Genomic DNA, 24,709 nt, shown 5'->3' with positions numbered 1-24,709 from the left:
GTGTTCCGGTTTTCGAACGATTTTCGGAAGCCAAACGTCTGACTTCCAATTGGCTGCCTTGGTTTCCAAACATTTTGGAAGTTGAATGGACTTCCAGAACAGATTCCATTCAACTTCCAAGGTACGTCTGTATGTCTCTTAGGTGGTGAGCTCACAGCAGGCAACTATTTTGTTGTGAATGCATCGTGCAGCATCCAGCAAATGATAATTCTCAGTGTAGAGTTGAAATAATGGCAGCGATGTTTGGAGATTGGTTAGTAATAATTCTTTCCCTCCGATTATTAAAACTCAGCCAGAGGAAATATATTTCATTTTTAAAGCAGTTCGGGGATGGTGCATTTTCCCTTCCTCCCATGGGAGACATGGCAGCGCTCGCCCTGTTACCTGCATTTAGATGTCAGGTTAAGACTTATTTTGTGCTTCGGGCCTTTGGAAATAGCCCAGTTAAGAATGGCATTTCCCCCCCTGCTCCTGGATTGCTGTTTTACAATGCACGTTGGTTTTAAGGGATATTGCCGTATTACATTTTAATGAATTGTTTGCATGCTGCCCAAAGAGCTTTCAGGCTGAAGGGTGGGATATAAATATAATAAATAATATCCTTTGAAGTTTGTGTCAATTTGTTTTGTTTTGTTAATAAAAGGTCATAAGTTTTACTATGTATTAAAAGTGTGCTGTTCAAAACATATTACGTATACATGTGTGTATGTCCCATTAGAGGTGAGTGGGTGGGTGTATGTGTATCCCATATGTTTGTGTGTGTTGTATCCATTTGTGCAGCCGAATTTTGCCCTCCTCACTTCTCCCCTGCAGCCCTCCATATACAGTGGTACCTTGGGTTAAGTATTTAATTCATTCCGGAGGTCCGTTCTTAACCTGAAAGTGTTCTTAACCTGAAGCACCACTTTAGCTAATGGGGCCTCCTGCTGCTGCCGCACTGCCGGAGCATGATTTCTGTTCTCATCCTGAAGCAAAGTTCTTAACCTGAAGCACCATTTCTGGGTTAGCGGAGTCTGTAACCTGAAGCGTATGTAACCCGAGGTACCACCGTATCCTCAGAATCTGCTCTAGAGGGTTGAGGGTTCATGGGGAGAGGTCAGAACAGTCCCTTTGGACACAGTCAATATAAAATCTGTAGGAGTGTGTGTTCTGTATTGTAATCATTTTCATCAGGAATAATTTTATCATCGACAGGCGGTAAAGGTCTTTATTAAATTAATTACCGGTAATTATTGCATAGCGACTCTGTTATATGTGTTTTCCATCCCAAAGGGTCAGGTTCAGTACTGTATGTTGTTATCAGCCGGTCAACGGCCTATCGCCACAATGATGTTGTTCCACCACAATTTTTGGAGGTTGCTGGGAATCACAAGTGCTGTTGTGCTTCGGTCCTGCGCGTGGGTTTCCCAGAGGCATCTCCCTCGGGAGGTGGCAGCCTCTCTTTCTTTGGGGGGTTTTCAAGCAGACTTCGGATGGCCATCTGTCATGGATGGATTAGCTGAGATTCCTGCCTTGCAGGGGGTTGGACTAGATGAGCCTTAGGGGTCCCTTCCAACTCTACAGTTCTATGATTCCATGATCTGGTTGGCCGCTGTGAAAACGGGATGCCGGACTAAATGGTCCACTGGCTTGGTCCATGGCTTCTTATGTTCCTGCATCACTTTCTGGAATTGGACGCATCTTTGCATCTTGCATTGCAGGATTTATTCCCTCATCTACAGATGAAGCCCTAAATCTAGAATAACATTGTGTTTAGCTTGTTAACTAGGGCAGTGGACACCTAGGTTCTGCCTGGGTGAGGCGAGAGCAGCTGCAGCTCATCTTTGTTAACACTAAACCTTGGTTTGGCATTACGTGCGGGCACAGCCTTTGTGTCTTTGGTGATACAAACTGAATGGGCTTGCTTTCTTGGAATTTGTACAGACATAGTTCACCACATCATCATCATCATCATAAACTTTATTTATACCCCGCCCTCCCCAGCCAAGACCAGGCTCAGGGCGGCTAACAACCAATAATAAAAACAAGCTGATTGAAATACAACTTTAAAAACAGGATTAAAATACAACATTAAAATGCAGCCTCATCACAGGAGGAGAAAGGAAAAAAGAAAGAGGGGGAAGGAATCAAATTGATTCCAAGCCAAAGGCCAGGCGGAACAACTCTGTCTTACAGGCCCTGCGGAAAGAAATCAGATCCTGCACTTTATTATTGTGAATACTATAAACAATACCTTCTAACTGGAGAGAGATCGAGATCCTTAGTTTCGTTTCATGTACACTCTCCTCTCTCTCTCTTAGATGAATGTTCAAAGGCTGCTGCAGCCCCATGTCCACTTAACCTGGGAGCAAGCTGCCATTGAATTCTGTGGAGGCTATGTCTGAGTAGACATATTTAGGAGTGTTCCACTATAGTGCTGTGAAGTGTTTATTAGGGCTAGCTTATGCTATCTGTTTGGCATGCCCATATGTGAATATCTTCCCTTTATCCATATTAACACATTGCTTTATTGCTTGTGACGTAGTCATTATCTGCAAAGTTAGTCTTTTTCAGAGGTATGGGCAATATGAACATTTAGGCCACGATTATGCTTGCAAAGCCCCTTTTGAAACCAGAGAAACCATTTTATGCTTCTTACTTCAACTGTACCTTCCAGGAACCATTTCCAACCCTGGGCCAAGAAAATCTCTTCCTAAACTGCTGTATCTGCGCTTGGCCCTCTTCTTGCCAGAGCTGGTCTGGGCTGTTGTTGGAGCAATATGGGTGTCGGACCGCAGAGTGAATTGCGAAGGGGCTATGATAAGTGCCATATTTGGAACAGTCATTGCCAGGTAAGGATGTTCAGCTGCCTCCGCCTAGGAGCGTCTGGGTTGGGTGTTAGCATACCTAAGCATCCTTGCCCTATCTGGCGGCTTCCACATATTGTTGGGCTCCCAACTCTCATGCACCCCAGCCAGCATGGCCAATGGTCAGGGATAATGAGAGTTATATTGTCGTTTATATTTATTAGATGCTTTCCTCACTAAAGTGACCCAAGACAACGTATACAGTATAAGGTTGCAGGGAACCAGGCAGAGGGCCTTCTCGGTAGTGGTGCCCGCCCTGTGGAACGTCCTTCCATCAGATGTCAAAGAAATAAACAACTATCTGACATCTGAAGGCAGCCCTGTTTAGGGAAGTTTTTAAATGTTTGATGTTTTATCATGTTTTTAATATTCTGTTGGGAGCCGCCCAGAGTGGCTGGGGAAACCCAGCCAGATGGACGGGGTATGCGTGTGTGTGTATAATTAATATTATTATTATTATTATTAACACAAAAACCAATTACAACAAACGATAGCTACGAATACCTAAAAAAAATGTATCTCTACAAATAACAGACCGGTCTTACAGATCCTGCCCCACTAAAAGAGGCCGCAAGTACAGTGGTACCTCGGTTTACGAACTTAATCCGTTCCGGAAGTCTGTTCTTAAACCGAAACCATTCTTAAACCAAGGCGCGCTTTCCCTAATTAGGGTGCCCTTCCACCATTCAGATTCCGTTCTTAGACTGAGGTAAAGTTCTCAAACCAAGACACTATTTCTTGGTACCACTGTACTTGAAAGTACTTAAGGGTTAAAAGCCTGGGGGAGAAGAAAGTTTTTGCTTGACGCCTAAAAATAGAGATGGTGCCTGGCAGGCCTCCCTGAAGAGAGCACACCACAAGCAGAAGAGCCACCATTGGGCGGGGGGGGGGGGGGACTGTTGTTGTGTTGCCACACTCCTGTGGATGAGGCACACAGGAAAGAGCCTCATATTACAATCACAGGGTCTGGGTTGGTTCATTGGGGAAAGGTGGCCCATATGGTTCAACAACATCTGGAGAACCCCAGAATGGGAAAAGCTGGTGTACTGTATTTTTCCGTCTATAAGACGCCCCCATGTATAAGACGCTCCCTATTTTTGAAGACTCAGATTTAAGAAAATTTGGGGGGAGATGTATCCATGTATAAGACGCCCCGTAATTTTTGACATTATTTTTTAGAGGGGAACCTAGTCTTATACACGGACAAATACGGTAATTGGATATTTCTGTTCAATTCTATACAGTTCTTGGATGTGGCTTATCTTGGGGCCTCTTCCATTGCCACTGGTTTGGGCAAAACGGTTGCAGGCAGGAGTTCCCCGGGGCTCATTTCCCGAAACGCATCTGCTGCTGATGCTTCTATCCACCACTTACCTCTCCCAGTGCAAACATTGTGGTGGGGTTTTTCCCCTGTTTGTTGGAACTTGGAATTTCTTGGCGCAGGTTCCTAGAAGGTGTGAACGGAGCTGGCGTGTCATGAACAGCCCTCGCCAGCCAGAGTTCATGCAATTCTTCCCTTCTGCCCGGCAGCTGGATTATCATCGTTTTTACCGTGGCGGCCATCGTCATCGTCTTTGACCCGCTTGGCGGAAGGAAGACTGTGTACCTTCCCGATTGCGCCAATCGCGACCTGGAGAGCAGCCAGTCAGGCCAGCTGTTTTACAATGTTAAGAAGTCTGCGACTCGCGTCTGGGAGAAAAGAATCCGATTGATGTGCTGTTGCATCGTGCAAGATGACGACCACCGAGTCGCTTTTACAACCATCGCCGAGCTTTTCCGCACCTACTTCTCGGTAAGAAGGAAATGCTTGCTTTCCCCCATTTTTTTTTTTCAGAGAAAGAGGCCCAAGGTGGGCTTAGGGGTGATGGACATAGGGGTCATCTCTGATAATAGGCCAAGCCACACGAGCAGCCCTAATAATATCTGGGGAAGAGGGTAAAGAGATTGCTCTTTGCTCGTAATGGTGATGTGTCTCTCATATATGTGCTTTTAAAAATAATTTGCTGTGTGCGATATCAAGCATGTTGAAAAGGGACCAATCACATGTCTTTCTTTTGCTCCTCAGTACCTTTTGCATGTGATACTGAGGTTCTCTGTACAGGCGACTCCTAATTCCTTAGGGGGTTTCGTTCCAAGGCACTGCATGTTTAAGTGAAATCAGATATATTTGAAACGCCATTGGAAAAACCTGCAAACACCCCATTCCGCCCCTTTTCTTGAGGTTTTTGGGTCACTTCTGTGGTCAGTGCGATGTGCGCATGCATGATTCTGCTCATATTGCATGTGCCAAATACAGTCGCTGCCTGTAAATGTTTTTGTTTTCTTCTGAACGTATCTGTCACTTTCTCTCTGCAGGACACCGACTTGGTGCCAAGTGACGTTGCAGCAGGGCTGACTCTTCTCCACCAAGAGCAAGATAAAGTGGAAAATTGTCCGAAGGAGCCTGAAGAAATTATTACTCAGTCCCCATTAACTCCTGTGGTAAGACAGCTGGATGTTTTGAACTCGTTGTCCAGGTTCAGATGCTGCATATATGCTCGGATCTTCTGTGGGAGGGAAACTCACCTCTGATGGCCCTGTCTGGTGGGGCACCTCTTCAAATTTTCCACAGTTGATATAACCATACCCATGTTCATCACCATAGCCACCGTCACTCTCTGTTCCTTCCCCAGGCCGACGATTTGGATGCAGAATTAGAAAATGCCGCTCACTACATGAAGTTTGCCGTGGCTACTTACGGTTGGGCCTACTACATAATGGCAAACCCTTTTACAGGCCTCTGTAAGCTTAAAGGAGACTGGTAGGTTGATTCACTGTCTAAAACAGGTTGGCAAATTTAATTCTTTAATGTGTCATGTGAAACGCGAGAAATGTGGTGGCTCATCGTATAAGAAAGTTGCTGTTTGCAGTGTAGCATTTGAGAAAGCTGTACTCTGGGGGTTAACTGGTTAACATGTCAAAATATGATTGTTGTTTTTCAGAGAATTGTTAGCTTTTTATATAGGTTCAAAAAGCTTGGAAACAGAGAATGGGTGGTGTAAACTGAGTTGTATAATTGGGCCATTTTAAATTAATCTTCATAATGTAGGGCGAGGGAACCTGATGCTCAGGGGCCAAATGCGGCCCTCAGGCCTCTCTGTGTGGCCCTTACGTCTTTCCCCAGGCCGCAACCCTCACTGGCTCTCCTTGGCAACTCCAATGTTTTTACCTGTCTGGGAATGTGTGCTTAAACTCTGACAATTCCCCTTGCTTGCCTGGGTGGGGGACTGAGTCACAGGAGTAGACTTAAGAAAATCCCCGGTAGATCAGATGAAAATCCCATCTAGTCATAGATAGAATCATAAAATTGGAAGGGACCCTGAGGGTCATCTAGTCCAACCCCCTGCAGTGCAGGAACATGCAGCTGTCCCTTACGGGGATCGAACCTGCAACCTTGGCGTTATCAGCACCACGCTCTAACCAACCGAGCTATCCCAGCATTTTGTCCCCACATTGGCCACAATTCGGACGTGCGTGCAACAGCACTCTTTGCACTTGTGATTCCCAGAAACTGGTATTCAGAGACACGTTGCCCCTGGTTGCAGAGTTTTTCTGCCTTTCCTTTTATCCTCCCTGCCCTCTGTTATCCTTGCACCATCCCTGTGAGGTCAGTCGGTCAGAGAGAGTGAGGAAAGCTGGCTTTGTGTCTCAGTGGGGGATTTGAACCCTGCTCTCCCAGGTCCTTGTGGGTTGCTCCAACCTGGGCTTGCCAGTGTGGCACCCTCATTCGATTCAAAATCCCATAAACCCCAGCCAGCTTGTCCAGTAGCCTTATATGATGGGAGTCAAAGTCCACCAACATCTGGAGGGATGTAGGCTCCTCATTCTGCATTAGGGATGAGAACCCAGAGATTGATTGATAGGTGAGGACAGTCTCCCTCTTACAACTGAGTCAGGGGGAAATGATACTGATTTCCTATGCTTCTGTTATGCAATTTAAGAATTTGTAATGCAACCTATGCGGGTTTTACTTGATAGCAAGTCCCACTGAGTTCAGTAGCACTTGCTCCCCATTTACCTTTATGACTCGCAACGCAAGGAGAGCCAGTGTGGTGTAGTGGTTAGAGTGCTGGACTCAGACCAGAGTTCGAAACCTCACTCAGCCATGATGCGCACTGGGTGACCTTGGGCCAGTCACTGTCTCTCAGCCCAACCTGCTTCGCAGGGTTGTTGTGAGGGTGGGAATAAATGAGGAGGAGATGTATGCATGCCACCTTGAGCTCCTTGGAGGAAATAGTGGGATATAAATTCATTAAATAAACAAAAATGACATGCTAGCAATCTTCATACACTGTGTGCTTGTGAGAGGCTTCTTTTACTTGGGAAGTGTAACCGATTTGAATTTTGCATGTCTCATTTCTTCTTCTTCTGTCTTCAATTTATGAAGTTGTAGAAGCAGCCCAACAGAGACCGACATAATCGGCAGCGATCGTCTTAACATGAATTTTGGAGCGATCTTAAAAATCACAGGACTTCAGTACAGAGATTTCATTCACATCAGCTTCCACAATAAAGTAAGCCGTTGGAACAAAAACAAACCAAGTTGGTTCTTAGTAATTTCTTAAGAGGTACCACTGTACATAAAAACAGTGCTTTTTTCTTGGGGTACACAGGAGTACGCATACCCCTAAACATTTTGTGAATCTTTGTACCTTCGTCCATTTATGGTACAGTCATACCTTGGTTTTCGAACAGCTTAGTTCTCGAACATTTTGGCTCCTGAACGCCGCAAACCCGGAAGTGAGTGTTCCGGTTTGCAAACTATTTTTGGAAGCTGAATGTCTGACGGGGCTTCCGATTGGCCGCAGGAGCTTCCAGCAGCCAATCGGAAGCTGCACTTTGGTTTTTGAACGTTTTGGAAGTCGAATGGACTTCCGGAACAGATTCTGTTTGACTTCCAAGGTATGACTGTATTTGAACTATAAAATGGTGGTTTTCTTGAGTAAAAATGAGAGTACCCCTAAACATTTTTAAAGAAAAAAAGCACTGCATAAAAGAATATGCTTGGCCTGTGGGACCCGCTACCACATGACAGTTCAACGGCCACTGCCATAACAGACTTTTTAAAAAGGATACATAACTCTGTAGAGGCTGGATCCATCAGCAGTTACCAGGAGGAGCCAATGAAGCAGGAATTGCATGGAAACCATCTCTCAAGGATGCTGTAGCTGCATCCTGCATTGAGCAAGCAGGGGGTCAGACTGGTGTGACTGGTTTCCATGCAATTCCCACCTTGTTGGCTCCTCATCCCGCAGGCAGTCCTCATCATCTATCAGTCAGAGAGATCCTCACAAAGAGACTGATCTCTCCCTGCTTGACAAGCCTTCTGGAAGCATTTGGATGGTGCAGTGGCTGAGCTAAGCGGACCACTGGCATGACCCAGTGTGGAAGATCTCATGCTCCCATGCCCACCCTTGTGTTTTTTAGATTTATGAGATCCCGTTCTACATTGCACTGGATCACAAAAAAGAGGCCGTTGTCGTCGCTGTGAGAGGAACCCTGTCATTTGAGGTAATATCTGTTTCATAAAATTGAAAAATTGGGAGCACGGCTTACATTACTTCTTGTTTTCTATGGCTTGGCATGGATAATCGCTGGTGAGTTGTTACAGAAATATTAGTTCTGACGTGTTGGGTCAACAAACATAGTTTGGGGATTCTAGCTGGGACTTTTAACATCTAGGGCAGAGGTGAGCAGTGTGGTGCCCTCCTGGTGTTAACTGGATTTCAGCCTCCCATCAGTCCCAGGCAGGAATTATGACAGTTGTCATCCAGCAAAATCTGGAGGGACAAAGATGCTGCTCTAGTATGAATGGGAAGCTTATACAGGAATAACTTGTTTGTACGTCATCTAAATGTGTGGTGCATCCCTGTGTATTGCACTTTTATTTTAATCTCCACCGGTTGCATTTTCAGTGGATTTCAAAATAGCTTGGACACCTTTGTGTACACGATGAACCAGCAGCATGTATGCAAATCCCTGTAGTGCCACATGTAGTACTTCACATGAGAATCCTCTTCTTACTTAATTTAAAAAAACAAATTTTAAAAATTAAATATCTTAAGAAATACTACACAACAAATCAAATGTATCAGTTATATGCAGCAATACTACTATGTCTTTCCACTTCATATATCCCAGAAGTCTAATCTCATTACTTCTTTTGCTGAGAAGTGTATTCCAAAAAATAAAATAAAATAAAATAAAAACCGCACTGATTTTAGCTATGATACCTTATTTGGGCTATCTCTTTCCTTTGCTTGCTATATTATTATAAACAGTGCCCTCCATAGTCCATATAATCAGCCAAGCATTTTTAAAATATAGTTTTATTAAATATTTTCTTTGGTTACAAAAGCACATGCTTGGTCTCTTTCAGCCAAGCATATTTGTTTTGGGTTGTTGTTGTTTTTTTTAAAAAAATTGAGTTATATTGCAAATACATACAAATCAAAACTTTGAAACGTGAAAAGAAGAAAAAAGATTTTAAAAGGTTACAAAGAACAAAAGAAAGAAAAAAGAAAAGAAAGAAGAAAAGCAGAAATCTAAATAAATTACATAAACTAATACAATTAAATCTTAATGAAGATAAAAAAGATCATTGATGGAACAGCGTTAATTCATTCATTATTAAAGGAAGACTTTGCAAATCAAATACATACACTTTAAACAGTTACCTCTTACATATCGTCTGTTTTCCTAAGAAGCTAACACTTCTTAGGTATTTCATTTTTCATATTCTTTTGTTCTTCAGACTGCCAAGCCAAGCCAAGCATATCTGATTCCTCCACTGTCTTGGTCAGTTTCTGTGAAGCCAAAATGAGTGATGATCAGGGGTGGCCAACGTGGTGCCCTCCAGGTGCCGTTGGACTACAATTCCCATCAGCCCCAACCAAGCATGGTCAATAGTCAGGGATGATGGGAATTGTAGTCCGCAGCATCTGGTGGTCACAATGCTGGCAGCCCATGCTCTAGATGTTAACGTGCCTTCCAGAATATCTTGAGTATAAAAGCCTCTGCCACCTGATGTCCAGTGGTGTCAACTCTGCAAGAAGGTATCCCTGATCCTGGCAGTGGGTGGCTGTTCTTTGTGTGTGTATGTTTGTCAGGCAGCCAAAATGCTGAAACTGCATTTCCTTTATTTTGCATGCAGGACGTCCTCACGGATCTCTCGGCAGATTGCGAAAACTTGACATTGGAAGACGTTCTGGAAAACGGTTTCGTGCATAAGGTCAGCAGGTAGTTCTGTGACAACTTTGCAAAGCCTGGAGATCCAAAACTGTTTGTTCTTGTGTGTACAGTGAGACGCTGGGCAGACTCCCAGGGGATCCAGATAAAGGGTCTACCGACTGAGCTATGGATTTAAGCACATATTGCAAACACAAACGAGCTTTCAAACTGAGACACTGTTTTTTTGTCTCCTAGGGGATAACCCAGGCCGCCAACTATATTTACAGAAGGCTAATAAATGATGGGATTTTGAACCAAGCCTTCACAATTGCTCCTGTAAGTTGTCGCTTCCAATCTCTGGGCGTGCATCCCCCTTGCCTCCAACCTACTCTCCAACATGTTCTGTTGCAAGCATTTAGCTGAGCTGCTCAGTTCATCAATATTTCTGTTTGTGTCCTAGCCCTCTCTGTGTTTTTTATCTCTAGGAATATAAACTAGTTGTCGTTGGCCACAGCTTAGGAGGGGGAACGGCCTCCATTTTGGCGATCATGCTCAAAAACGCATTCCCCAATGTGCGATGTTATGCCTTTTCTCCACCAGGGGGTTTATTAAGGTAAATTATATTAATTTTCTATCTCCATTTCAGGACAGAAATCTGTTGGCAAATAGAGCAAGGGAGTGCAGCCTAGCTTAGCACGGTGAGCTTTTAGAAACCAGGGGGTATTTGGACATGAAATGATGTAAAGATAATGTGGTGGGATGATGAGCTGCTTGTGCGTAAAATGCAAGTCCCTCAGAGTTTGATCAGGTTTTCAAACCTCTGCCTGTGACGGAGCCCCTCCGGCATGGCTGCGTCAATCGCTAGTAGAATCCGAAAGTGGTTGCTTTCGGAAACGTTTCCAACATAAAAGCTCTTTCACGGAAACACGTCTTCTGGACTCTCTGCGTGACAGTTTCCGGCGAGGCGTGGGTGTCCCTATAGGAGGTCCTGAGACCTCTCCACTGTTTTCGCTGGAAACGTCTCTGAGCCACCCCTCCGACTCACTTTCCCTGGAAGTTCCTGCTCGCCCCCTACTGGTTCCCTCTTCAGCTGCTCCGTCTCTTTCAACCTGAGGGAGCCTTTGCACCTCCTGTCCTTCCGATGGCAGTTCCCTGACATCCACCTCCCCTCCAGGGCCCCCTTCACCCCCTCCCGTCTCCTCCCCTCCGGGCTGGGAGGAAGTAAAACCCCTGAAAGAACCTTCCTCATCGTCCGAAGTTTCGAACACTTCCCTCCACCTGCTACTGTCCCTCGTCTCTTGATACTCCTCGTCTTCGGAGTCTATTCCCTCTTCCAACTCCGACTCCGTGAATCCTTCCATTTCCTGTTCCTCGTCGGTGGTGCCGAAGTACTCCCTCCTAAACCTTTCTACCGGCTGTGGTTTCCTAGGGAATCTTTGGTGGAACGTTTCTGTTAAAACCTCGTCATTGACCTCCCCTGCAGTCACCCAGGTGTTTTCTGACTCCGGTTCCCCTTCCCACGCCACCAAATACTCTACCTGATTTCCCTTCCACCTGGAATCGAGGATTTCCGCTACATGGTTGCTGCTTTCCCTCTCTTCCAAGGCTGGTCCCCTGACGTGCTCCCCTTCACGTCCCCCCCTGTATGGTGACAGTAACGACCTGTGGAACACTGGGTGCAATTTCATGTGGTTGGGTAACCGGAGTTTGAAAGCCACCGGGTTGACCTGCTGAATGACCTCAAAGGGTCCCAATCTTCTGGGCCTCAATTTCTTACAACCCCCTTTGAACGGCAACCCTTGGGTTGACAGCCACACTTGATCCCCCACCCTTATGGTTTCACCTTCCCTTCTGTTCTTGTCTGCCTGCTTCTTATATTGTGCCTTGGCCCTTTCTAAGTTGAGCTGGAGCTGATGATGGATCGCTTCCATCTCTTCTACAAAATGTTCAGCCGCTGGAACGCTCCATCTCTCCCCTCCCTCCCCTGGAAATGCCCTGGGGTGACACCCGTAATTAGCCAAAAAGGGGCTCATCCCTGTGGACACATTCTCCGCATTATTGTAGGCAAATTCTGCCAGCGCCAACTTTTCGACCCAATCGTTCTCTCTGTCATTGACATAACACCTCAGATATTGTTGAAGAATGCCATTTGCTCTTTCCGCCTGCCCGTTGGTTTCAGGGTGCCGGGCCGTTGAAAAATTGACTTCCACGTGCAGCAAGCTCATGAGCTTCCTCCAGAACCTGGAAGTAAATTGTTTGCCGCGGTCTGAGATCACCCTCAAGGGAGCCCCGTGCAACCTAAAGATGTGTTCTACAAACAACTTCGCTGTTTCTTCCGCTGTGACTGCATGTGAGCATGCTACAAAGTGGCACATCTTTGTTAACAGGTCTACTACTACCATGATGGCTGTCTTCCCCTTGGACTTCGGCAGATCCGTCATAAAATCTATTGATACCGCTTCCCAAGGCCGTTCTGGTGTGGGTAATGGTTCTAATAACCCTGCCGGCGCCCGTCTTTCCCCTTTGGCTCGCTGACATTGGTCACACCCTCTTACATACTCCCTTACATCTTCCCTCACCTTGGGCCACCAGAATTCCCTGGTAACCAACCACATGGTCTTGTGTTGCCCAAAATGTCCCGCCGTGGGGCTATCGTGCAACTGCTTGAGTACTCTCCCCCTCAATTCACCTTCGGGTATATACAGTGCCCCTTTGTAATACAATGCCCCATTTCTTTCCTCAAAACCTTCGGGGCTCTCGCCCTTCCCCCTGAGTCCTCTGAGCTTATCCTGGGCATATTCATCATTTTCCGTTTCCTCTACCAGTTCTCGTTGCCCCACCAGCGCCGCCCCACACACCCAGCGGTCCTCAGGGATGACATGTCTCTCTTCAATCGCCCCCTCCCCCTCCCAATACTCTGGTTTGCGTGAGAGAGCGTCCGCCCTGACGTTTTCTGGACCTGGCACATAACAAATTTCAAAGTTGAATTTAGAGAATTCCTGTGCCCATCTCACTTGTCGTTGGTTGAGCACTCGAGCTGTTCTCCAATACTCTAAATTCTTGTGGTCGGTGCACACTTGCACCTTGTGTTGTGCCCCAATTAATAAATGTCTCCACCTCCGGAACGCTTCGTGAATGGCAAGTGGTTCCCTGTCATACACCGTGTAGTTCCTCTCGGATTTATTCAGCTTCCGCGAGAAGAAGGCACACGGTCTCCACTCTGACATACTCCTCCCCGGTTGAAGAAGTACCGCCCCTACCGCCCGGTCGGACGCATCGGTTTCCACTCTCATGGGTTTTCGTAAATCCACATGCAGAAGTTGTTCTTCCGAGGCGAAAGCCCTTTTCAGTTCTTCAAATGCTCGCTCCGCCTCCGCCGTCCAAACAAATTTCTTCTTGCTGCTGAGGCAGTCGGTGATGGGCGCCGTCAAGTGGGCAAAGTTCTTGATGAACTTCCGATAAAAGTTCCCAAACCCCAAGAATCTTTGCACATCCTTCTTGGTCTTCGGTGTCTTCCATTCCAGTACCGCTTGGACCTTGCCTGGATCCATGGCCAATCCCTTGTCTGACAAGCGGTACCCCAGGAATTCTACCTCCTTGGTATGAAACTGGCACTTCTCCAGTTTCACCCACAGCTGGTTGGCTTGCAGCCTGCCCAACACTTCTCGAACGTCCCTCACATGCTGCTCCTCATCCTCCGAATACACCAACACGTCGTCTAAAAAGGCCACACAGTTCTTGTAGAGCAAAGGCCCCAGAACGTGGTTAATAAACGCTTGAAAGCACGCGGAGCCTCCTTGTAGACCGAAGGGCATAACGAGGTATTCAACGGCTCCCAAAGGGGTGAACATGGTGGTCTTCCATTCATCTCCCTTCCTTATGCGTATCAGATTGTACGCCCCCCGCAGGTCCAGCTTTGTAAAAATCTTTCCCTTCCTTACCCTGGTCAAAATGTCATCAATTCGGGGCATAGGGAAAGCCAGGGGTTCCGACACTGCATTCAAGGCCCTGAAGTCACACACAAGTCTCGGCTTATCTGTGTTTTTTTTGTCCACAAAAAACACTGGGCTGCCCCCCACCGCTCGGGACTCTCTGATGAAACCTCGCTTCAGGTTTTTGTCAATGAACTCCCTCAGCTCCTGCATCTCCCTGTCGGACATGGCGTACAGCTTGCCCACTGGGAGTTGGGCCCCAGGGAGTAGGTTGATTTGACAGTCAAAGGGTCTATGCGGCGGCAGTTTGTCTGCTTCCCTTTCGCTGAATACGTTGCTCAGATCTGCGTATTGCGGGGGCACCTTCCCTCTGCCCATTACTTCCATCCCGGCTAGGGTGACTCTGTCTCCGCCCTGAACCTTCCCCTGCTTGCAGTGTTCTAGGCAATGCGCTGACCCAAAGGAGACCACCCTCTGATGCCAGCCCACTAGCGGATCGTGTAGCGCCAGCCAGCTCATCCCCAAGATGATGGGAGCTCCTCCCAAGGTGGCCACATTAAACGCTATCCGTTCGGTGTGCCTTGCCACCCTCATTATCATCGGGACAGTCTGTTGGCTAACTTCTCCTCCCAACAGCTCTCTGCCATCAATCGTGGTCACCTGCAAGGGATTACTTAAAGGGATGGTCTGTATCTGGTGCTCAGCTGCAAACTCCTTACTCATAAAATTACAGGAGCTGCCTGAATCCAAAAGCGCCTTGACCTGTAGGGGGTGTCCATTTGGCAGCTCTAGTGACACTTCTATCACTAAAGCAGGTCTGGGTGGTTCTGGCGTGGGCACTTTCACTGCTCTTTGGCCTGGCTGCTGTGCCCCGACGGTGGCAGCCAGGCGTTGGCTTTTACTTGCTCCTTGTTTTCCTCCTCCCTTTCCCCCACAGCTCCTGCCATCCCTTGCCATTCCTTTCTTTGTGGGCAGACTCTGGCAAAGTGCCCTGGCTGTTGGCAGAGATAACATTTCTTGGCGCTCTTTCCCTCCTTCTTCCGCCCTTCACTGGGATTTGAAACTGCGCGCGCCCGCGCTGTTCCAACTTCCATCGGCTCTGCCGGCGGGAAAGGTGGCTCTGGAATGTCCGGAATGCGCAGTTCCCTCCAACGTTCTCCTTTCCCTTCCCGCCTTTCCAAAGCTCTCGCTTCCTGGCACGCTCCTATGGCCAGCGCGGATTTGGTCAGCTGGTCCATAGACTCCGCCCTTGGCCCCCGGGAAAGTTCATCTTTAACGGCCGAAGAAAGCCCCTCTTCAAAAAGCATTTGGATGGGTTCCGCCGATAGGTCCCACCCCAATTTATGAATCAGCATAGTAAACTCAGTCCAGTACTCACGGACAGATCGGCTCCCCTGTTTGCAAGCCATTAACTGCCTTCGTACCACCCCCTGCTCAATGTCACTGGAAAACATCAGGTCCATGGCACGAAAAAACTTCCTCGTGTCCTTTAGTATCTCATTATTCACTGCCATCAGGGGTCGAACCCAATCCTTCGCCCCCCCTTCGAGATGGCCAATTACAAAAGCCACTCGCGATTCCTCGTCGGGGAAGTCATCATACTGCAGGTTGAGAGCGTATTGCATCTCAGTTCTAAAGGCATGATAGTTTCTGGGATCTCCCCCGAATTTCTGCACCAATCCTGGCACCTTTCTGGCTATCGAGGTGGTTTTCTCCTTTCCCTTTTCTGCATCCTGAGCCCTCCTCTCCTCAAGCCTCGCCGTTTGCATGGCCAGCTGGATCTCCAACGCCCTGTACCTTTCTTCCAGGCTTGGACCTCCTCCAGCTGCTCCTGCTCCTCCGGTTCCGGCTGGGTCGCTCATGATGCCGCTGCTTGCACAAGCTGGCTTTCAGTGACTTTCGGATTGCTGTGGTGGGATGATGAGCTGCTTGTGCGTAAAATGCAAGTCCCTCAGAGTTTGATCAGGTTTTCAAACCTCTGCCTGTGACGGAGCCCCTCCGGCATGGCTGCGTCAATCGCTAGTAGAATCCGAAAGTGGTTGCTTTCGGAAACGTTTTCAACATAAAAGCTCTTTCACGGAAACACGTCTTCTGGACTCTCTGCGTGACAGTTTCCGGCGAGGCGTGGGTGTCCCTATAGGAGGTCCTGAGACCTCTCCACTGTTTTCGCTGGAAACGTCTCTGAGCCACCCCTCCGACTCACTTTCCCTGGAAGTTCCTGCTCGCCCCCTACTGGTTCCCTCTTCAGCTGCTCCGTCTCTTTCAACCTGAGGGAGCCTTTGCACCTCCTGTCCTTCCGATGGCAGTTCCCTGACAGATAACTTGGGTCAGCTTAGGAAGAACTTATGTGAATTGAACTGGTTTGGTTCTGCATATAGATTTCTCCCCTGTAAGAGATCGGTTGGTTTAAAAAATGAACTACAGTTCCCCTAGTTTATTTCAGACTCCTTTTATTAAGTGCAGCGTGTTCATCCCCCTCTATCCACAACGATCTGAGTGGGTAAGAACATTGTGTTCTTGAATAACTGGTAAGCAATGAAAAATAAATTGGCTCTGATAATGATATGGCTCTTTTTAAAAAGCAAATAAATTAAAAGCACAGGGAGACCATTATTGCTCCAGACTTGGTCATCCGCAGAGAGGTTTCTGCATCTAAGATCAGATAGGATCGTCTGTATAAAAGAACAGAATGGCTTTCCACCCTATGTGATCCCTCCTGCCCATCTGCTTCCACATGTACACAGACCTGTACATGTGGGAATGGTTTAGTAATCAACACAAGGTTCCTCCCCCCCCCTTGAGCTCAACAAGGTTGGCACTGGGACTGTGCAAGTGGAACAGCTTCCCCGCTAATGCAAGCCCTGCATGGCGGACAGACAAGTAATGTGTAGAGATCTATCGATGGGCAAATACTGTGTCTTTGCGTGCATGTCTATATGTGCGCATGATGTGCATGAAAAGGGGAACCGTTGTCTTGGAAGATAATTCTACCAAATGCTGGTCCAAAGGGAAGGTCTTACACTCTGGAAAGCATTCCAATTATTCTGTCTTTTTTAAAGGGAGGGAGACATGATTGTGGTGCAAACAGCGGTAATATTTGGTCATATTTTATTTACCAGTGATAGAAGATGCTCAGTGTAATTCTCTCTTGCTTAAGGGCCTTTTCTGAATGAAGTAATTTGGAGCACTTTTAAAACTCTTGTAATGCATGTCTGGAGACGCGGGTGGCGCTGTGGGTAAAAGCCTCAGTGCCTAGGGCTTGCTGATCGAAAGGTTGGCAGTTCGAATCCCCGTGGCAGGGTGCGCTCCCGCTGCTCGGTCCCAGCGCCTGCCAACCTAGCAGTTCGAAAGCACCTCCGGGTGCAAGTAGATAAATAGGGACCGCTTACCAGCGGGAAGGTAAACGGCGTTCCGTGTGCTGCGCTGGCTCGCCAGATGCAGCTTTGTCACGCTGGCCACGTGACCCGGAAGTGTCTTCGGACAGCGCTGGCCCCCGGCCTCTTGAGTGAGATGGGCGCACAACCCCAGAGTCTGTCAATACTGGCCCGTACCGGCAGGGGTACCTTTACCTTTACTTAATGCATGTCTGTATAAGGAAACTGACAGTAGGTTTCCGTTAGCATTTCTTTTCTTTAACACCCTCCCTTTCTTTTTAAGCAAATCACTTGCGGACTATACTAAGCAGTTTATCATATCTGTCATTGTCGGGAAAGATGTTGTTCCAAGGTAAGGATGCAGCTTATTCGCTGATTCAGTTTGAAAGTGATGTCCTTGGTCAGATGGCTTAATGAGTGCTTATCTCCTTCCTCCTCATTGTTGTGTACCAAACAGGCTAAGCATGCCCAACATGGAAGACCTAAAAAGAAGGATCATTAGGATAGTTGCCAACTGTAACAGACCCAAGGTAAAAATTACAAACCGTTCTTATTTGTTCTAAAAATCTGAATGCTGTTTTAATGGTCACAACCTCTGTGAACACAAGGTATGCGTTAAAATTCTCAACAAGTATACGTAAAACGGGACGCAGGTGGCGCTGTGGGTTAAACCACAGAGCCTAGGACTTGCCGATCAAAAGGTCAGTGGTTCGAATCCCCGTGACGGGGTGAGCTCCCGTTGCTCGGTCCCTGCTCCTGCCAACCTAGCAGTTTGAAAGCACGTCAAAGTGCAAGTAGATAAATAGGTACCGCTCCGGCGGGAAGGTAAACACCGTTTCCATGCGCTGCTCTGGTTCGCCAGAAGTGGCTTAGTCATGCTGGCCACATGACCCGGAAGCTGTACGCCGGCTCCCTCGGCCAATAAAGCGAGATGAGCCCCGCAACCACAGAGTCGGTCACAACTGGACTTAATGGTCAGGGGTCCCTTTACCCTTTATACGTATAACCTGTCGTTTAAATATATGCATTATTTTTGTAAAATAAAGCTTCCCGTTAAGATACATGTTAGCCATGTATAGCTGGGCAGGCAAACGAAAAACCTTTTTTCCAGCAAGCACTGAAAACCAATGCAAACCAATGCAAGGAGTTTCAGGGTGCAGCTCCTGTCACACTGAAAAAGATACTCATTACTAGTGCGAAAGAGACAGTGCATGGCCCTTGTAAATGTACTAGTTCCACAGATTGATGGGGTTGCGATGTATTGGGTAAGGCGGTCCCTCAAGTAAACCGGTCCCAAGCTGTTAAGAGCTTTGGCTCAGTATCCCGTTCAGCCAGTGCAGAACTCTGAGCACAGGTATTATGACAGGGTCTCACTCCTGTCGGCAACCGTGTTGCAGTTTCTGGACCAAGTGCACGGGAAGTCCCAGATATAATGTGTTGCACTTCCTCCCTAGACCAAGCCCAATAAATGCTGACGCAGGTGTACTTGTAGGGATTTTCATAAGCAGCTAGTTGTATATAGCGGTGAAAGGATTTAGGATTCTAGGGATCATGTACATTAGATGCAGAAAATTCCATTCTAGGTTGACTCTGGCATCTTCCCAGTTCAAAAGCTCTTTGGTGCCAGCGTGGGAAAGATATTGGGGAGTTGTTGCTGTTGTCAGTCAGGACAGCCAGAAATAAATAAAGTTTCATTTTTTCTCAATCAGTAGCCACCTGTGCTACCCAGGAAGTTTCAAAAGCAGTTTTTGACATCGCATCGAAAAACAGAGTCATACTCTCTAGGATAGTATAGACCTATTCCATGAGCCTAGCAGTCTGTTCGACTCCAGTCCGTTAGTAATGATGGAGCTGTCTGTCAAAGATGTCTGAGATTTCACTTTTTTGCTCTGATATGCATTGTGGGAGCAGGGAAGTAATTGCCCAGGCATCATACTTTTGGAATAACAGCACAGAATTATTGTGGGTGTAGATGTTCTAAAAAAACTTCTCTGCACAAACCGAAATGATCCCACTTAGCCAAATGGCTTCGCGGTTTCTCATATGCTCTCCTTTTGTCTTTCAATTTCTCCTCGCGCAGTACCAGATCCTGCTACATGGCTGTTGGTATGAAGTATTTGGAGGAGAGCCTGATAACTTTCCAACGGAACTGGATGGTAGAAACCAAGATGCTTTGACTCAGCCTCTTCTAGCTGAAGAAAACTTAATGGTTCATCAGTCTCCTTCTTACACTACTCTAGGTGGCGACTCGCCTTTAAGCTCCCCGGCTCAGTATCCGCACCTCTTTCTCCCTGGGAGAATCATCCACATTGTAGAAGAAAGCAGCACAAGGAGGTAAACGACTAACCTGTTACCAGTGACCACGTGCTCCCCAGCCCTCTCTCTCTCTGCCCCATATCTGCCTTTTACATTCAGAAAACTCTTTTGGCAAGGATTGAGTGAGGAAAGGTGCATGGATGTGGAAATGGGGTGAATGAAAGGTTTGAATAATGATGATGATGATAATAATAATGGTATTGTATGGCTCGCAGAACGTTTCCCTCGATCTGACCAGGTGTCCCAAGAAGCTCAGTTGTTGCAATTATTTATTATCCTAAGCTATATGGAACAGTCTTTCCTTCCGGCGTGTGGTGGCCTGCCGCTATGCTATAAGTCTAGCATTTTGTTTATTGAACATAGGTATTTACCACTTTTCTCAAACTCTAGGCAACTTAGATAAAAATAAAGCATCACAACAAAAGCATTTTAGCAGGCAAAATGCAGGAATACAGAGTGCCCTCTCAACCATCAAGCCAGCCTCTTCAAAATTCACCCCAGATTGGGTTTGCAGCTTTTTCGGAAGTCCTTGAGGAGTTGTTTCTGATAAAGGAAATCATTCCCAAAGCCTTGGGGCCCTTGCATTGAAGGTTCTGCTCAAGGTCATTGGACTACTTGACCTAAAAGGCGCATGGCTTGACCCAGGCTTCCTCAACCTCGGCCCTCCAGATGTTTTGAGACTACAATTCCCATCATCCCTGACCACTGGCCCTGCTACCTAGGGATCATGGGAGTTGTAGGCCAAAAACACCTGGAGGGCCAAGGTTGAAGAAGCCTGGCTTGACCCAAAGATTTTCACACTGAGTTATGGAAGTTAATGCAGAGAGACAACTCTCTTAACACTGGTTCCGGGCTTTGAAGGGCATCATAGGTGTGTACTAACACCTCACATGTTGGTTTTTTGTAAATATGGTGTTGATTGCCTATCAAGCTAGCACTGTGCTCACTGTACTAGCCAGTTGTTGTCTCAGTGAGAAGCAGAGGGCTATCTAACTGTAGTTTTCTTATGCCTTCATTATGCACTTTTTCCAGGGGCACGGTGTTTCAACTTGCCATCTGTTTTGCTCAAAGCAGAAAAGGAACTTTTATTTTTAACCACCACCTAAAATCGCTGATGGGGTGAGGGAAAAGCTTGAGGACTCACGTCCACTGGTTTCTTGCCCTAGACAGCCTGCTCCATTTTTGCACAACTTCCCTGTCTCACATTTTTGTTGACCTCACAAAAACAGAATCTATTTTAATAGCTTTCTGGAGCAGGGCAGCGTTAACACATTTTCAGCACTGAATAGTTGCAGAAAACTATTTATTACTGCAAGGTTTGGAAAACTTTTGATAAGAACATTATTAAAACCCTGCCGCTGACACCCCCCAACCCCCCGCTCTTGCTGTATTTTGCAATTGAACAATATAGAAGTGATTTTCTTACAGTACTGTAGTTTCCTTCCACAGGTAAAAAAAAAAAAAGTAATATGCGCTCAGGCATCGAGGCTCGCTGAGTAGCTATTCTTACTGTGTGTCATATTTTTTGCATTGTGCCTCACCTCACCTCTTCTGAATCGGTTTAGATGGTGGTATGTTTCTTTAAAAAAAAAAGCAAGTAAGGTAAAGTTTGTAAAAAGCAGGGGGGATTTCAAAAAGAAAAAAAAATCAGTGAAACAGAGTACCGTATTTTTCGCCCCATAGGACGCACCGGCCCATAGGACGCATCAAGTTTTTTGGGGGGGAAATAAAGGGGGAAAAATTTATTTCCCCCCCAGGCGCCTTCAGACCAAGTCCGGGGACAGCGGGGAGACGCGCTGCGCCTCCCAGCTGTCCCTGGAGCTTGCAGGGCAGGCAGCGGGGAGAAGTGCTCTTCTCCCCGCCGCCCGCCTTCAGACCAGGTCCGGGGACAGCGGGGAGACGCGCTGCGCCTCCCCACTGTCCCCGGAGCTTGCGGGGCTGGTGGCGGAGTCTCCCCGCCGTCAGCCTCCAAACCACTTTGGGAGACAGCGGGATGGCGGCGTTCCGCCTCCCCGCTGTCCCCCGACCTTGTGGGGCTGGCGCTGGCGCTCTCCTGAAGCCTGGAGAGCGAGAGGGGTCGGTGCGCACCGACCCCTCTCGCTCTCCAGGCTTCAGCAAAAGCCTGCATTCGCCCCATAGGACGCACACACATTTCCCCTTCATTTTTGGAGGGGAAAAAGTGCGTCCTATAGGGCGAAAAATATGGTAATCTCCAAAAAAAGAAAAGCGGTTTGACAGTATGAAAAATTTCAAAGGGGGGGTAGTCATTGCTAGGTACAGAGGGTGTTTCACAAGTGGGGTGCCATACCACTCAATATTATCAGCTGCTCCTTACAAAATATCTTGAGAGAAGCTCACATTCCTGTCTCAGCACCTGGATGGAATGGCATGGGAGAAGGGAGGCGTTTCACTGCCTCCTAAAAAAGTTGTCGTTGAGATTACTTCTACAGCTGCTGGCAGTGCATTGCAGGTGGAAATCACAGTCACAGGAGGCAAGTTGTCTTTCAGGAAGTTCAGGCAGATCGTGTTGGCTTGGCTGCAGCTATTTCTAAAAATCAACTTCCTTTTCCTGTCTACCCTAGGAAAGAAGACGCAGCCTTTTTTAACAGAACTTCCAAAATCACATGCACCAGGGATGAGGAGCCTGTGGGCCTCTCCAGATGGTGCCTGCTTCTCAACTCATAGCGGGGCACAGAGGGCAGCCTAGGCGGTGGTCAGGTTTGGGGAGTTGCAGCCAAGCCTGATCCACTGCTGGCAGGCAGCTCCTGATAAGATTGTCCCTGTCAGAATGCGGCCATCCACAAGGCAGGGAAAGGCTTCAGTGGCCGAGTTCAAAGTCCTGCTTGAGTGCTTGGAGCTACATTATGCATTTACAAAGATCAGTGTTCGAAATAGCTGCCGGAATCAGGGGTGGAAGTATTCCACTGACACGTTGTCCTTTTTCCAGGTGGTGTTCTTCAGACGTCAAGTACACTGCAAGCTGGTCAAAAGAAACCGCCTTTGGTAATATTTTAATAAGCCCCAAGATGATAACTGATCATATGCCAGACACCGTCCTCAAAGCTCTAAATAGCTTGGCTCAGGAAAATGCACCTTGCATTTCTTGTCGAGCGCAAGGAGACTTTTCTACAAACATTGTATAATTGAAGACAAAGAGGACAGCAGCCTATCAAGTGTGTTTGGACAGGCAGGCCTTTCGTACGTAACTCATGCCCCCAAAGTAGGAGCTGAGCGGGGCAGGTCTTCAACATTTTCAGGACGAAGCAGAGGACACACTTCTTTGCATTGCAGAGATTTTTCTGGGGTCCTTTTCAAGGCGAGCTGTTTCACTTTAACAGAAGCAAGTGAGCCCATCGTGATTTCTAACCATCAATCAGTGGCAGCTGGTACAGAGAACTGCGAGGCTGATGGGAAGGAAGGCAAGACTAGCTAGAGTGACCATATAGGTTCATACTTTACGGTCTACCTCTGCCTTACATCTGTTTCACATAGCAGAGCTGTCCACCCTGCCAGGTTGGTAAAGCACTTGTAAAAAGGAGACATGGGAAAATGAAAATATTAAATTGAAGACAACTCTACCACCGTTCCGGATATACAAAAGTGACACCCCCACCCCCCAAGAGGTGAGCTGAACTTCAGCCTATTATTGGCACTTCCCTTCATGGCAGAAATCTTGTTTTCTTTGCTGTTGAAGGAAGCCTGCATTTTATAACTTTTGTAGGCTTAAATGCTACTTGGGTTCATGTGCAATATTTGTCTACTTTTGCTTACCGTTCAGTGCTGCTGAATGTGCATTTAATTATACAGAAGGGTTAAATCCTTGCTCATGGTATTATTCCACATTGCCCCATTCTAGGAGAATTGTGAAAGATCATTTGAACTAGCTATGTAAAAAAAGTTTCAATTTTAAAGTATTCCTACTTGCAATCTTGTACAGTTAAAACGATTGTGCAGCAAATGATGTCACTAAAATGATGTTTTACTAAATGCAAGTCCTTCAGAAACTGCTTGCCAAGCAGAATCAGTGTTTTGTGATGGTATTTGTTCATAGATTTAGGTTCCAACTGAAAATGGAAATAGGAGATAATCTTGTTGCATTACGCTATACTTTGGCTTGTTAGTTTTCAGTGGAAAACACTAAGAAGCCTATCCCACAGTCTGGATCACAATAGATGGGAGGTATTCCTTAGCTGGGCTTTTCTCTATGCTCCGCCAAAGGGATTTCTGTAAGGTAGTGGTTAAAAACGTTACCACTTTACCTTGGTTTTTTACATTTGAAATTGATGACTGAAGTGGAGAACAAGTTGAAATTAGTGACATCTGCACAGCAAGCACTCTGGTACTTGTTTGTAGAAGGGCAATCTTTGTCAAAATCAAAAAATGTTATGTGTTTTTCCCAACATGCAGATGCTTCCAAGCATAGGTAACCCACTCCACAGTGGGTTATGCATTCACATGAAAACAAAAGACTTTAAAAAAACACCAAACACTTCACTGAGGAATCCTGTGATCACAAATACTGTCCCAGTTCACAAACCACAAAGGTTAAAATTGTGGGCTTTCTAAACACTCCAACGCAAGCATGACTAAAACCAAACTTTCCATATGGCTGGAATTGCCCAGTCTGGGTCAACTAATCCATGTGTCAATAGATTCAATCTCTCAGTGGTTTTCAACCAGTATGCTGTGGCACCCTGGAGTGCCTTGAATGATGGTCAGGGGTGCTGTGGGAAACCTAGACCTCTGTTCCTCTTTCCTTCCCTCCCTTCTCTGATGCCTTTTTGTGTCTCTGCCTCCCAAAGGCTTGCACAGCTGTTTGTTGCAGCTGCCTTGACTACAACCTTGGCAGGCAAATGGTGCCTCTGGGGCAGGCTGCCAGGAGCTGATGTGGCCTCGGAGTAAGCAAGCCAGTCTGCCAGCCCTTACTCTGTAGGGAATGGACAGACAACTGTGGGGCAGTGAGAGGAGGCACCTCTTTTTGGGGCAGCTCAGATCAGGGGCAGCAGCATTGGCTGCCCAGAGGACTCCCAAA

At 46.9% G+C, this 24,709-nt stretch overlaps 1 protein-coding gene across 3 annotated transcripts in view; it reads left to right on the top strand.

The window, feature by feature from the left end:
- DAGLB (diacylglycerol lipase beta) overlaps nucleotides 1-23,698 on the top strand; it is a 34,643-nt gene extending 10,945 nt beyond the window's left edge. For all 3 annotated transcript variants that reach the window (XM_028706996.2, XM_028706995.2, XM_028706997.2), the window contains exons 4-16: nucleotides 2,657-2,831; nucleotides 4,377-4,638; nucleotides 5,202-5,327; nucleotides 5,519-5,646; nucleotides 7,273-7,399; nucleotides 8,313-8,396; nucleotides 10,039-10,116; nucleotides 10,311-10,391; nucleotides 10,541-10,668; nucleotides 17,645-17,713; nucleotides 17,819-17,891; nucleotides 19,442-19,695; nucleotides 22,625-23,698. In XM_028706996.2, the coding sequence (XP_028562829.2) occupies nucleotides 2,657-2,831; nucleotides 4,377-4,638; nucleotides 5,202-5,327; nucleotides 5,519-5,646; nucleotides 7,273-7,399; nucleotides 8,313-8,396; nucleotides 10,039-10,116; nucleotides 10,311-10,391; nucleotides 10,541-10,668; nucleotides 17,645-17,713; nucleotides 17,819-17,891; nucleotides 19,442-19,695; nucleotides 22,625-22,820 (1,781 nt within the window). In that variant the 3' untranslated portion in view covers nucleotides 22,821-23,698. The remainder of the gene's footprint in view (nucleotides 1-2,656; nucleotides 2,832-4,376; nucleotides 4,639-5,201; nucleotides 5,328-5,518; nucleotides 5,647-7,272; nucleotides 7,400-8,312; nucleotides 8,397-10,038; nucleotides 10,117-10,310; nucleotides 10,392-10,540; nucleotides 10,669-17,644; nucleotides 17,714-17,818; nucleotides 17,892-19,441; nucleotides 19,696-22,624) is intronic.
- The last annotated feature ends 1,011 nt before the right edge of the window (nucleotides 23,699-24,709 follow it).

The sequence above is a fragment of the Podarcis muralis genome, chromosome 14 (assembly GCF_964188315.1).
Source record: "Podarcis muralis chromosome 14, rPodMur119.hap1.1, whole genome shotgun sequence".
NCBI classification, from domain to species: Eukaryota; Metazoa; Chordata; class Lepidosauria; order Squamata; family Lacertidae; genus Podarcis; species Podarcis muralis.
The sequence above is the reverse complement of the archived record's forward strand: the minus strand, read 5'-3'. Positions and strand labels throughout refer to the sequence as shown.